At 31.7% G+C, this 13,510-nt stretch overlaps 1 protein-coding gene across 5 annotated transcripts in view; it reads left to right on the top strand.

The window, feature by feature from the left end:
- Lpin (phosphatidate phosphatase LPIN) overlaps positions 1–13,510 on the top strand; it is a 231,327-nt gene that overhangs the window by 184,205 nt on the left and 33,612 nt on the right. For all 5 annotated transcript variants that reach the window (XR_012754729.1, XM_075353937.1, XM_075353934.1 and 2 more), the window contains 2 exons: positions 6,993–7,141; positions 10,428–10,555. Coding sequence is in view for 4 of the 5 variants with exons in the window: in XM_075353937.1 (XP_075210052.1) it covers positions 6,993–7,141; positions 10,428–10,555 (277 nt within the window). In the remaining variant the exon portion in view is untranslated. The remainder of the gene's footprint in view (positions 1–6,992; positions 7,142–10,427; positions 10,556–13,510) is intronic.

The raw sequence follows: 13,510 nt of genomic DNA, 5'->3' as shown, positions 1-13,510 counted from the left end.
AAGAGTACTCCATTCCGGTCCCAGAACACAGTAGCCATACACTTTCTGTTGAAAGAAGGTTCGCTTGAACTTCTTTGGCTTACTGGGAGAATGAGAATACATCCACTGTTTGGAGTGTTCTTTTGTTTCTTCAGTTTCGAAATGGATCCATGTCCCGTTCCCTGTGACAATTTTGTTCAAAACATCTTCTCCTTCATTGCGGTAGCACTGGAGAAACGTTAGGGAGGTGTCCATTCTCATTGTTTTGTGATGGTCGACAGCATCTTGGAACCCATCTCGCACACAGTTTGCGGTACTGAAGTCTCTCATTCACAATGGTGTAGAGAGCTGACCTTGAAATTTCAGGAAACGAATCGCTCAATACAGAAATTGTGAACCGACGATTTTCTCGAATCGTCTCATCCACTCCCTCAACGAGATCATCGGTTGACAATTGCTTCATTCCCTGACCGCCTGGATCATGAACATCTGCACGTCCTGCTTTAAAGTTCCTGCACCATTGTCGCACTTTGCTGTCACTCATTGAAGTTTCACCGTACACATTACTTATTCGTCTATGAATTTCAACCGCATTACACCCCTCAGCCTGAAGAAATCGAATTACCGCATGCACTTCACACTTGGTGGGAGACTATTGTTGTAGACATGTTTATGTGCTAGCTGCGTGTTCAGAACTAAACAAAGTGACGCGGTGTGATTGAAGGCCATACTAGAGATGCTGTGCAACACATATGCGCAAAGGTTCATCTGATTTTTGCACGGGTTTTTATTTCGCGAACGATCGGACCTTGAAAAAAAAATAACCCTCGTATTTTACTAGCTTTAATAAATTGTTAAAGTTCTTAAGTTGTAACTCATTAAGACAAAGTAGTTGCCCACTACTTTTACATTTTCACTTCGATTTTATTTATTAATTAAATTTTTATATATATCTTATAAGCTTTTGCTTGATTTTAATCAAAACCATAGTTTAAAAAAAAAAAAAATACGAACAAGTATAATTTGTAGATTATTTTCAGGTGCATGTCACACCTAAATGATAGGTTATAACAGCAATATTCGTAAAAAACAGAATCTCAGATGATTATTTGAATCAAATGTAGTGAATAATGAAATCCTTGCTGAATGCTTTTGTTGGTCAAAATTACGCTGCTTTGTTCATTTACTTATTTTTGTCTAATTTTTAATTTATGTATTTTTATAATCTTTTTCTAGAATATTCAACATTTGTAGTTTTCAGCGGCAAATATTTCAAATGCTAATAGCTGAAATTCAAAGCGGAAACTAACATTTTTAATTTTTACGTGATCAAGAAATAGTCTATAAAAGCTATTATGTGCTGCCTTTGTGATATTGAATAACTATATTAAAAATTTATCTTTTGTTAACGTATGAAAAAAATTTGGCAGGTTTTTTTCTGTTTCTTATGTGTGGTAGATATTAACAGTTAGATTTGTTTATTATGTTGTTCAATCATATTTGATGTGTACAATTACAAAAACTTATGATTAAATAGACTTTACTTTTGAGTAAATATTCGGTGGGCATTGATGAAATTCCTGCCAGGATTTTAAAGAAAGTCATAAATGCTTATATTATCTCTTAATTTTAATTAACAAATATTTTTCAACAATGGAGTATTTCCTATGAACGTTAAGACTTTTTTTTTGTTATTCCCCTTCTTAAGAGAGGTTCTGCACATAATTTAAAAAAAAAATTATTAGTCAATTAAAAAAACTACAGGCCAATTAATTTTTATGAAATTATAAAAAGTAAAGTTCTAACATTTTTTGAGAAGTATATGTTATTAGCATACTTTCACCATAGGTTGATAAAAAATAGCTGGCTACTGAGCAATTTTAGTTTTTATAAAATATTTTAAATAGCATACATAATTTAAACTTCATGTGATATCAGTAAATTATTTCATTTATTTCTTACTGATGTAAAAATTAAGTAGTTACAGTATCAGAGGGGCTGGTTATCTAAACTGTCTTCAGATTGCTAGGTCATATCTCACAATCTGTAAACAGGCAGATTCTTTGCAGATAGATGGCACAACTTGATCTGTATTCAAAGGGACTTGAAGTATATGTTAACAGTTCAAATAACATTGATAGACAAAAAAAAAACATTTTTAATGTTTAAGTGTGATATACCATTTCTTGAATTGCTTTTTTGTGTACATTACAGATCTGTAAATATAATTTTTTATCACCTTTAGTTTTAAATAAATTACACTTCAAAAAAAATTAATGGAAAATATAGTTAAAATCTATAAAATTTATAATTTTGCATGGCCATACCTGTGTTAGAATGATTTCCCCGATGATTTTCTTTTATAAATAGCCTCAGCACATCCCAAATTAATATCCAACAGTAATGTAATCGGCTAGCATGTTATTATTCCATTTCCCTTTATAGCGGCTTTCCATCGAAATGTCTTTGTGGAAACGTTCACCTGTTCATCACTTAGTCTCCAAGGTTGTCCGGAGAAAAATCCACATGTGAGTGGAGGAAATGGATTTTCAAAGACACATACATCCTGTAGCTCTGTATGAAGTAAGAAGTTTATTAACACTATCGTGGTAATTGTCAGAATTTTGTTTCCCGAACACATCTTTAAATGAAGCCCAAGCTGCACTTTCTACATTATTTAACATCGAGTTAAATACATCATCTTTGATCGACTCTCTTATTTGAGGGCCAACAAATATTACTTCTTTAATTTTTCCTTCACTTACATTCAGAAATTTCTGCCTGATGTACAAAAATCCGGGACTGTCCTTCTTCATTGCTTTTACAGAATTTTTCAATAGTCCTAGCTTGATATAGAGAGGGGGTAAAAATATTTTTTTCGGTTCAACTAAGGGCTCATATTTTTCCCATTTGGAGTTAAGTTGTCTCATTTCTTCCACTCTTTGGTAACATAATGTTTATTCCTAGCTCGGCTGTCCCATTCACAAAGAAAATACATGTACTTAGTATAGCCTAACTGCATGCCTAACAAAATAGCTATAATTTCCAAATCAACACATATGTTCTAGCTATGTTTTTTATAATTTATTTTCTCAAGAACGTCTTTCATCATCACATTGTATGTCTCTTTCAAATTAATACTATAAGCGATTAGTATCGAAGGATATTTGTTACCGTTGTGTACAAGAACCACTTTTAAACTATATTTGGACTAATCTATGAAAAGACGCCAGGTTTATGAACTTGTGCTAAGTGCAACATAACTCATCAATATTTGTACGATAAACAAAATTATTTTTATCGATAAAATACTGTGAAAGTTTTGTCGGCTTTGAAAGCCCAAAATATTTGTATTTTTTTCAAGTAAATTTCAGCCTTGCAGTCTTGATTCTAACAGTTCAGCTTGATTTTTTGTTAAATTTAAACCTCTAATCAAGTCATTTAGTTCACCTTGCAATATAAGATGTAGCTTATCGGAAGATAATTCAAAATCAAAATCATTGTTGTCTTCTTCAGTACTGCCTGATTCTTCATTGCTGCTTTCAAGACATACATTCAGGGGTGGCTCAGGAACTGGAATAATTTCACTGTGAGGTACAGGCCTGATTGCAGATTACAATGAAGGATATTTTACAGTATGTTTAGATTTTTTAGAAATTCCAGACAATTGTTAAACAAAAGTATTCATGCCAAATCATAGGTATACCAAATGGCCTTCCGTGTTCCTTTCTGCCAACCTCTTAAATATACGGAACAATTAGTGCATACTATATGAGGAGCCCTCGTCTTATCCTGATCACCAATTTTACACTGAAAGTGCAAATTATAAGCTTTTTTAATTTGGGTTTTTTCTATTTGATTTTACAGTAAACTCACCACATACATAACAAAAGGCATCCACATCATTTACACAATTTCAAAGCATTATGACATTGGACTGTTAACAAACTTAAGACAGCAATAACACTGAACAAAATTAATTCATTCCTAAATCCAGTGCTTAATACAAATAACACACTTGTGTTTTCAGCTACATGTTTTGACCTGCACAGACATGATTAATTCTTGTCCATGAAGGCTCACTTTTCAGTATTAGATATGATGTCATAATATGTGACTATGAGGATTTAATTCTTTATCTAGTATTGTTTATTTATAGCTTATAAATTATGTTAACAAAATTAAATAGTAAAAAATGAGGTAACAAAATACAGTATAGGAGCTTAAAATGCTAACTGTACATTGAAAAATGAAAAAAATCGTTTAATTTAAATTAAAAAAATTTTTCATAAATATGGTGGGTGATAGAATAATTCGAGTTCATATTTGTTTTCAGCATCAAAAAACAGATTAAAATCATGTATCACATGTTAGGAAACAAAAATTATGTTTATCAGTGTAATTATTCTTAGACATTTTAGAACCATGCGGCTTTAAGTAGGATAGAACCATTGTATTTTGCTTCTCAGGTAGTCATAAAGTTCCTTATATAAAATTCTCTTTAATGATAACAATAGTACTTCTGTTGCCCATGTGAAATTTGTGGGTAGTTTGTTAGATAGAGATCCTCGTACGATATTCAAATTAATATTCTTTGTAGTATAATCAAATCATACTGATTTTCTCTGAAGCATCTTAATAATTATTAAGATGCTTATTTATTATTCCTATGAGAAGTATATCATCTTTTGGGGCGCTTTAAAAATCAGAACGTGCTTGATTTCACTTTTATCACATGGCATAGGCATTTTACATCAATGCTGTACTGTATGAGGAATATTTTTTGTTACATATTTGCACGTTTTAATTGTTTTATATTACTTTTATTTAATTTTTAAGTTTGGAGTTATTAACTTAACTATTTACTATAGTAATATTGTGTCCGGGTGCTGATAACACTTTGTTGTGTGGCCAGAAAAAAAACAAAAAAAAACTGTTTTCAAGATACAAAAATGGGTTGTCAGATCTTTATTTGAAACTATACATATGAATCTTTTGGACACAATAGTAGTAAAATAAAATTTTAACATATGAGGGCTGTTTTTTTTTTTTCAACTTTCGATGGGCTATAAAAAATAGACACATTGACATAACAATTTTATTACTAAAAGTTGAGTAATATCTAACTCATTTTTCTACATAATTGCCGAAATGATTGAGGCATTTGTCGTATCGTGACACCAGCTTTCCGATGCCTTCTTCAAAGAAGTTTGCTCCCAGTGAGATAAGGTATGTCTTCACAGCCTCCTGAAATTCTTCGTTGGTGGTGAAGCGATATCCACCTAACCGTGCCTTCAGTTCTTGAAAGAGATGAAAATCGCTAGGTGCTAGATCTGGACTATATGGTGGATGGTTGAAAACTTCCCGCTTGAATTGTTTAAGAAAGCGCATCATGTTGGCACAGTGTGGTTATGCATTGTCGTGGATCAAAACAATGCTGGATGAGAACATGCCCCTGGATCGCTCTGCAGAGGCAATGTAAAGATTCAAAATAAACTTCCTTTATTGTTGTCCTCTACTCCATGATGTCCATCAGCAAAATACCTTTTGGTCCCAAAAAAATGTAACCATTGTTTTCCTGTTGCGGTCAGTGTTAGAACTTTTTTGGAGAAAAAATGTGCATCCACTGCTTAGACTGTTTTTTGATTTCTAGATTGTCATACTGGATTGAAGTCTTATCACCGATAATGATAAACTTTAAAAAACTCTTCACCCTCATTATTGTAATCCATGAAAAACATTAAGACTGATGCCATTCGCTGCGTTTTGTGATTGTCTTTAATGTTTTTGGGACCCAAAATGCACACAGTTTCTGGTATTGTAGGTTTTTAGTCATAATTGTGTATAGAGAAGACCTTGAAATTTCTGGGATTTCTCGCTTATTGTAAACCTCTGTTATGGATAAAATCATCAACATACTCAACCAGGCGTATAGTAGTGACAGACTTGCATCCTTGCCCACCTTTGTCATGGATATCTGTTCGGCCTTTAAATTTACTACACCGTTTCCATACATTGCCATCACCCGTAAAGTTTTTACCGCACACTAGGCTCATTCTGCGTTGGATTTCAGCAACGCTACATCATTCTGCTTGCAGAAGACTTATCGCACTTCACAACTCACACTTGGTGGGAGCATTGATTGTAGCCGACATGTTCAATTGCTTATAGCTCACCTCAGACTGATGCAATGGAGCCGGAAATTGCAGAGGTTTTGGTGAGGTGGATCACCACAATGCGCAGACCTGGCTCCTGCTTTTCTCTTGTTTACTTAGATGCACGATCTGTGGTTGAAAAAAAAAACAGCCCTCATATATTTGTGTATATTTATGAATATGAAGTCATTGCTACAAAGAATTGTCATTTATTCTTAAAAAAAAATAACATATTCATATTTATAAAACCAGACAACAGAACTGTTTTCCTGTAACTCAGTACAATAATTTGGCTTATGAGAAAAGTTTTTATTATTCTAACGTCAACATTTTTAATAGATATTTAAACCGTTTAAAAAGATCATCCTAGGAATTCATTTAAAATAAAATTAAAGATTTTCTTTCTTTGATAAATATTACTCTGTTAATGAGTTTTTACGTATCTCTTTTAATGTATACTTAAATATATATTCAAATAATTTTTTGTTTCGGGGGGCGAAAAATGTTATTATCACCTGGATCAGTGTTTTGTGAATTGTGATTTATTTTGTATATAGTGTATATACTGCATTTAAATTGTTAAAAAAATGTAATAATGTGGTCTTTTAAAATGTATAAACATATAATATGATAATTAATAATTTGTTGCTCTCAGTAAAGTTTTACATTGGTTTCTTTTGATCCATTCAGCAAATGCTGGGATAGCTTTTTTTTTATCTATGAAGTAGTATACTTACACATTCCAGACGTAATCTATATAATTTATTACGTACCAGATAGAATAAAAGGTTTAATTTTGTTTAAGGTATACTTTGTTATAAGATTTTTTATTAGATATATTTTTGTTTTAATTTCTAGGCCAAATTAAATTTGCGAGAAGGAGCCAATGAAGTTGAATTTAGTGTTACCACTGCATACCAAGGAACCAGCCGTTGCAAATGTTTCTTGTTCAGATGGAGATACGATGATAAAATAGTTGTGTCTGATATCGATGGAACCATAACAAAGTTAGTATTTTTTATTTTGTTGTAAATTTTTTATTTTTATTTTAAGGTATTAGAATTATTTTATTGTAAAGGTAATATGTACAGGATCTTAATATTTTTTTCACATCATACTCCTTGGTCTACGAGTCGGAGCGTGGAATGTTAGAAGCTTATGAAATGTAGTAGAAATAACAAAGATGGACCACTGATTGTGAAAATAGGAGGAGAAAAGATTATGGAGGTAGAAGAATTTTGTTATTTGGGAAGTAGAATTACTAAAGATGGACGAAGCAGGAGCGATATAAAATGCCGAATAGCACAGCTGAAACGAGTCTTTAGTAAGAAATATAATTTGTTTACATCAAAAATTAATTTAAATGTCAGGAAAAGATTTTTGAAAGTGTATGTTTGGAGTGTCGCTTTATATGGAAGTGAAACTTGGACGATCGGAGTATCTGAGAAGAAAAGATTAGAAGCGTTTGAAATGCGGTGCTATAGGAGAATGTTAAAAATCAGACGGGTGGATAAAGTGACAAATGAAGAGGTATTGCAGCAAATAGATGAAGAAAGAAGCATTTGAAAAAATATAGTTAAAAGAAGAGACAGACTTATAGGCCACATACTAAGGCATCCTGGAATAGTCGCTTTAATATTGGAAGGACAGGTAGAAGGAAAAATTGTGTAGGCAGGCCACATTTGGAATATGTAAAACAAATTGTTTGGGATGTAGGATGTAGAGGGTATACTGAAATGAAACGACTAGCACTGGATAGGGAATCTTTGAGAGCTGCATCAAACCAGTCAAATGACTGAAGACAAAAAAAAAACTCCTTGGTTAAGAATGACATTTTTTTTTTTTTAATATGTAAACGAATACTTGAGTTATGGGAGAAAATTAATGTTTTAATTATCTCTCTGTTTTCATGTTCTCCACTTAACGTTCAATTCGAGGAAATGTTAATTGTTTTTATTTATTGTTAATTCTAATATTGTAAATTAGTATAGAACTAAGTAATAACTTTCTCACAATAATAAAGCCAATAATTACGACACAAAATTACATCAATTTTCTCCCGTAACTCAACTATTTGTTAACCGATTTAAAATAAATAAAATGTAATTTTGTTCAAAATAAAACGCTTATTATTTTGGTAAATAACATAATTTTCTTTTTGTCTTCAGTCATTTGACTGGTTTGATGCAGCTCTCCAAGATTCCGTATCTACTGCTAGTCGTTTCATTTTGGTATACCTCCTACGTCCTACATTCCTAACAATTTGTTTTACTTATTCAAAATGTTGCCTGCCTGCACAATTTTTCCTTCTATCTGTCCCTCCAATATTAAAGCGACTATTCCAGGATGCCTTAATATGTGGCCTCTCTTCTTTTAACTGTATTTTCAAAATGCTTCCTTCTTCATCAATTCGCCGCGACACCTCTTTATTTGTCACTTTATCCACCCATCTGATTTTTAACATTCTCCTATATCACCGCATTTCAAAAGCTTCTAATCTTTTCTTCTCAGGTACTCCGATTGTCCAAGTTTCACTTCCGTATAAAGCTACGCTCCAAACATATACTTTCAAAAATCTTTTCCTGACGTTTAAATTAATTTTTGATGTAAACAAATTATATTTTTGACTGAAGGCTTGTTTTGCCTGTGCTATTCGCCATTTTATATCGCTCCTGCTTCGTCTATCTTTAGTAATTCTACTTCCCAAATAACAAAATTCTTCTACCTCCATAATCTTTTCTCTTCCTATTTTTACATTCAGTGGTCCATCTTTGTTATTTCTACTATATTTCATTACTTTCATTTTGTTTATTTTCATGCGGTAGTGCTTGCGTAGGACTCCATCCATGCCATTCATTGTTACTTCTAAATTTTTTTTACTCTCAGCTAGAATTACTGTATCATCAGCAAATCGTAGTATCTTTATCCTTTCACCTTGTACTGTTATTCCGGATCAAAATTGTTCTTTAACATCATTAACTGCTAGTTCTAACTGCTAGTAAAAATTAAAAAGTAACAGGGATAAGGAACATCCTTGTCGCACTCCCTTTCTTATTACGGCTTCTTTCTTATGTTCTTCAATTATTACTGTTGCTGTTTGGTTCCTGTAAATGTTCTTCTATCTCTGTATTTCAACCCTAATTTTTTTAAAATGAATAAAAACATTTTATTCCAGTCTACGTTATCGAATGCCTTTTCCAGGTCTATAAATGCCAAGTAAAATAACATAAATTTCAATAAAACTAATATTTTTGGAGATATAACAGATTGAATAATAAACATCATCGCCATTTTGTAATTTTTGAAGGTATTTAAGTCCTGATTTTTTAAAACTTTATTACAAAGATGCTTACCAAATATTAATGTGATTCGTCTATCCGAACTTGAGATATAAATTTTTATATAATAATAACAAAATTGAGGATGGGAAGAGTGAAGGAGAAATTGGCATTTTTCCTAAGTATATTTTTTGTTTAGTTTTACAAGTAGAATCTGAAAAAGTATAACCAGCCCACCATTTTAGAAACACTCTGGGTATATATATATTTTTTTATTAATTAAAATAAACTATCTAACACAGAAGGTTGAGAAAACACATTTGTTACCATGAAAGTGGTTTGAAAGTCATGATACCATTTGTTACTATGAAAGTCATGATTGAAATAATTCTGTAATTGAATAATAAAAATTAAAAATAAAAATACTAATAATAATTTATACAATTGCTACTATATATTACAGTTTTTATAAGACCATTTTATGAAAATGTGTAGGAAAAACAAACAAATCCTTTGAAACTTGATTTCCTGAAAATTTAGAAATTATAAAAATAATAAATTAGGTTTGGGTAATACGGCAGACTATCTAAAAATCATTATTATTTTCTGATATTAACACACATTTAAAAATATTAAAAGTGAATAAAAATGTCATAATATTAATTATATTAGAAAAATATTACATATATAAATACAAAGTTTCAATTTGAGAAAACCATCAGACAGTGTTTGAGAGAGATTGCCTTATAAAAACTGCAACAGATAGCAGCACTCATAAATTAATATGAGATTTTCATTATTTTTTTTGTATATTTAAATTTGTGATTATCTATCTTTTTAGGTACATTAAAATTTTATTTTGTTTTTTAATATTGAAGTTTTGCAAGTGAATCTATTTTCCATTTGTGTATCTTTTGTTTTCCGTACTGATATTTGATTCCTTAAAAGTATTTATTGCGATTTTCTAATTCACTGTATCTAATCTAATATATTTGTGGATAATTCTTATTTTCAGGTCTGATGTTCTTGGTCACATCTTACCAATAATGGGAAAAGATTGGGCTCAGAGTGGAGTTGCAAAACTTTTCACAAAAATTAAGAACAATGGATACAAATTGTTATATCTTTCAGCTAGAGCAATTGGTTAGTGGATATATTAAGAAAATTTTTAATAATTAATAAGTTTTAATTTTGTATGTTCAAACCACGGTCAGTCATTTTTTTTTGAATAGATTTCTTTTCAGATTTTCTTAAAGTAAATTCAGCCAAATTTAACAAAATCTAGAATTAAGCAGTTGTAGCCGTAACTGTTTAATTCCTAGGTTGTGGTAAATCTTCATTGATGATCATATTTTACTAGTTTCATGTTGGATACAACAAAATTGAAACTGTGGAATGTACTTTCACTGTGAACCTTTTTCTTCTTCTTTTTTCTGTTTAGCTTCTGGGAATTACCATTCAGGTATTATTTCAGAGGATGATATATATGAGTGTAAATGAAGTGTAGTCGTCTTGTACAGTGTCAGTTTGACCATTCCTGAGATGTGTAGTTAATTGAAACCTAACTATCAAAGAACACCGGTATCCACAATCTAGTATTCAAATCCATGTATATAAGTAACTGCCTTTACTAGGACTTGGAACGCTGGAACGCTCAACTTCCAAATCAGCTGATTTGGGAAGACACGTTCACCACTAGACCAAATCCGGGTAGGTTAAGTATGTGAACATAGTATGACATTATAATGTCATTTGCTTCTTGTTACATGGAATGATTTTTCCCTCTTCTATTATAATTATTACCAGTTTTCTTTGAACTTCAGTACTTTTTTTTTAACCTCTGGGACCACCGTTAGGTATTGCTTCAGAGGATGACATGATGCCATGCCTGACCAGGATCTGAACCCAGGACTTGTAGTAGTACTTAGATTTACATAACTGTCTGAAGATAGTTCTAAATCTTATCTTTAATAATGGCAGCTGTTACATGAATTTGGGTAGGATCAGAAAGAGAAGCTAGCCCAAGAATTATGAATTCGGGACTAACTTCTTCTTTTTTTTTTAAACCATGTTGTACTGATTAATTATTTACTTATCAGTATAAAATGTGGATTGCAAAAAGAAAGAAATTATACGTATTATAAAAATTGATGAAAAATAGGCTACTCATATTATTTAAGAAATTGGAATTTAATAGGAATGTATTCATATTCAAAAAGATAAGAAGAAATTGCTTGTGAACAGAACGAAATGGAAACTGATTGACAGTGATGCTTTGTGAGATTGATGATCAATGAAACCATTTGTGTGATTTTTAAATAGAAAACTCTTACTTTAACTGATGCAAAAGCATGGTTATTTGAACATGGAAAAAGAGTTAGATGAATTTTAATGTAACTGGGGATTGGACATTGTGATTTTGGTAACAGTGACCGAAAAGAATGTTAAAGAAGAAATGTTTGTAGGTAATAAAGGAGAGAGAGAGAGTGAGAGAGATATAAAGATATTTCTGAGCAAGTTAAAACTGGCATAGGTGTATAAATGACATTTGGTAAATTAAATATGATACTACTGCTGAATGCGCCAGCTGTGTGTAAATATGAAACTGGAATTTTTGTGTAGAAAAATACACATATGTTTATGGTATGAAAATGATAAAAAATATTTTATTCGAAATAATTGTCCATTGTTAGCTATACATTTTTCCCATTTTCTCTTGACAATTTTTGAATGCCAAAAAAATTGTTGCTCTTTTGAAGCATTGAGCCATTTTCATAACAAGTGAAGTGCTACTCAGCAAGTGCATGTCCAATCGATGCAAATAAATAGTAGTCGTACGGAGCCAAGTCTGGTGAGTAAGCCGTTTGCAAAAGTATTTCCCAACTGAGCGCCACAATTGTTTCTTTGACTGGTTTTGCTGTGTGAGATGGTGCATTATCTTGAAGCAAATTCACTTTGTTTTGCCATTTTTAATATTCTGGTCGTTTTACATTCAATGCTTGATTCAAATCGATCATTTGTTGTCGGTAGCGTTCAGTATTGACGGTTTCACCAGAGCTCATAATAGATCACACCCTTCTGATACCACCAAACAGAGCATTGTCTTCTTTCCGTAGCGATTTGACCTTGAAATCGACGTCGATGGTTCGTCTGGAGTTACCTATGATCTTTTACGCTTAGGATTCTCCAAATATCTCCACTTTTCATCATCTGTCACAATTTGATGGAGAAATGACTTACTTTTGTACCTGGTGAGGAGCATTTCACAAGTGGTTTTTCGGTTTTCTTGCTGTCTTTCATTCAAAACATGTGGAACCCATTTTCTCATCTTCTGGGTCTTTTCCGTGGCTTTCAAATGTACGGAGACAGCTTCTCGTGTTACATTTAATTAATCCGTGAGTTGTTGCGTTTGAGCATCCAACAATGTTTGCAATTTGCTGTCTTCAAATGTTTTTGGTGGTTTTCTACATACTTCGTTTCTCACATTAAAATTGTCACTTTTGAATTTTTTAAACACTCAAAGCACTGTGATTTACCAAGAGCATGCTCACCGTAAGCTTCGAAAAGCATTTGATGCGATTCTGCAGCAGTTTTCTTTAAATGGTAACAGAAAATCAATGCTGTCCTCAAATCATAGTTTGTAGGTACAAAACTCGAAATGTTCAACGCTAATTAAAATTATGCTGTTGTATGAAATTTGTATTGTGAATTGAAAATCTTTGTTTGCTGTCAAAGAAAGAAAATGGTGCCAATGATGCGGTTTGATGGTAATTAACATTGACAGCTAAGGCCATCTATGGGCAAATTCCGGTTTCATATTTACACACCTGGTATGTGATAATTGGCCATTTAAAATTCATTTAAGAGAGTGTATAGCGACTGGATGATCGTAATTATTATTTAACCTCTATAGGTAAAAATAAAAACTCGATTTTAAGAAAGAAACAAGAAATTTATTTTATATCTACTTTTGTTTATTATTATAAGTGGTAAATAAGTTATCGGTATCTCTTATTATGTAAATTTTAGTCTAAAATAATATTACATTGTGTAGTTAGCCTATAATGATAGCCATTAATGCTCGAATGCAAAGTAAGT

Source organism: Lycorma delicatula, chromosome 1, assembly GCF_047948215.1.
Source record: "Lycorma delicatula isolate Av1 chromosome 1, ASM4794821v1, whole genome shotgun sequence".
Taxonomy (NCBI): domain Eukaryota; kingdom Metazoa; phylum Arthropoda; class Insecta; order Hemiptera; family Fulgoridae; genus Lycorma; species Lycorma delicatula.
Note: the sequence above shows the minus strand (reverse complement) of the source record. Positions and strands in the feature narration are given on the sequence as shown.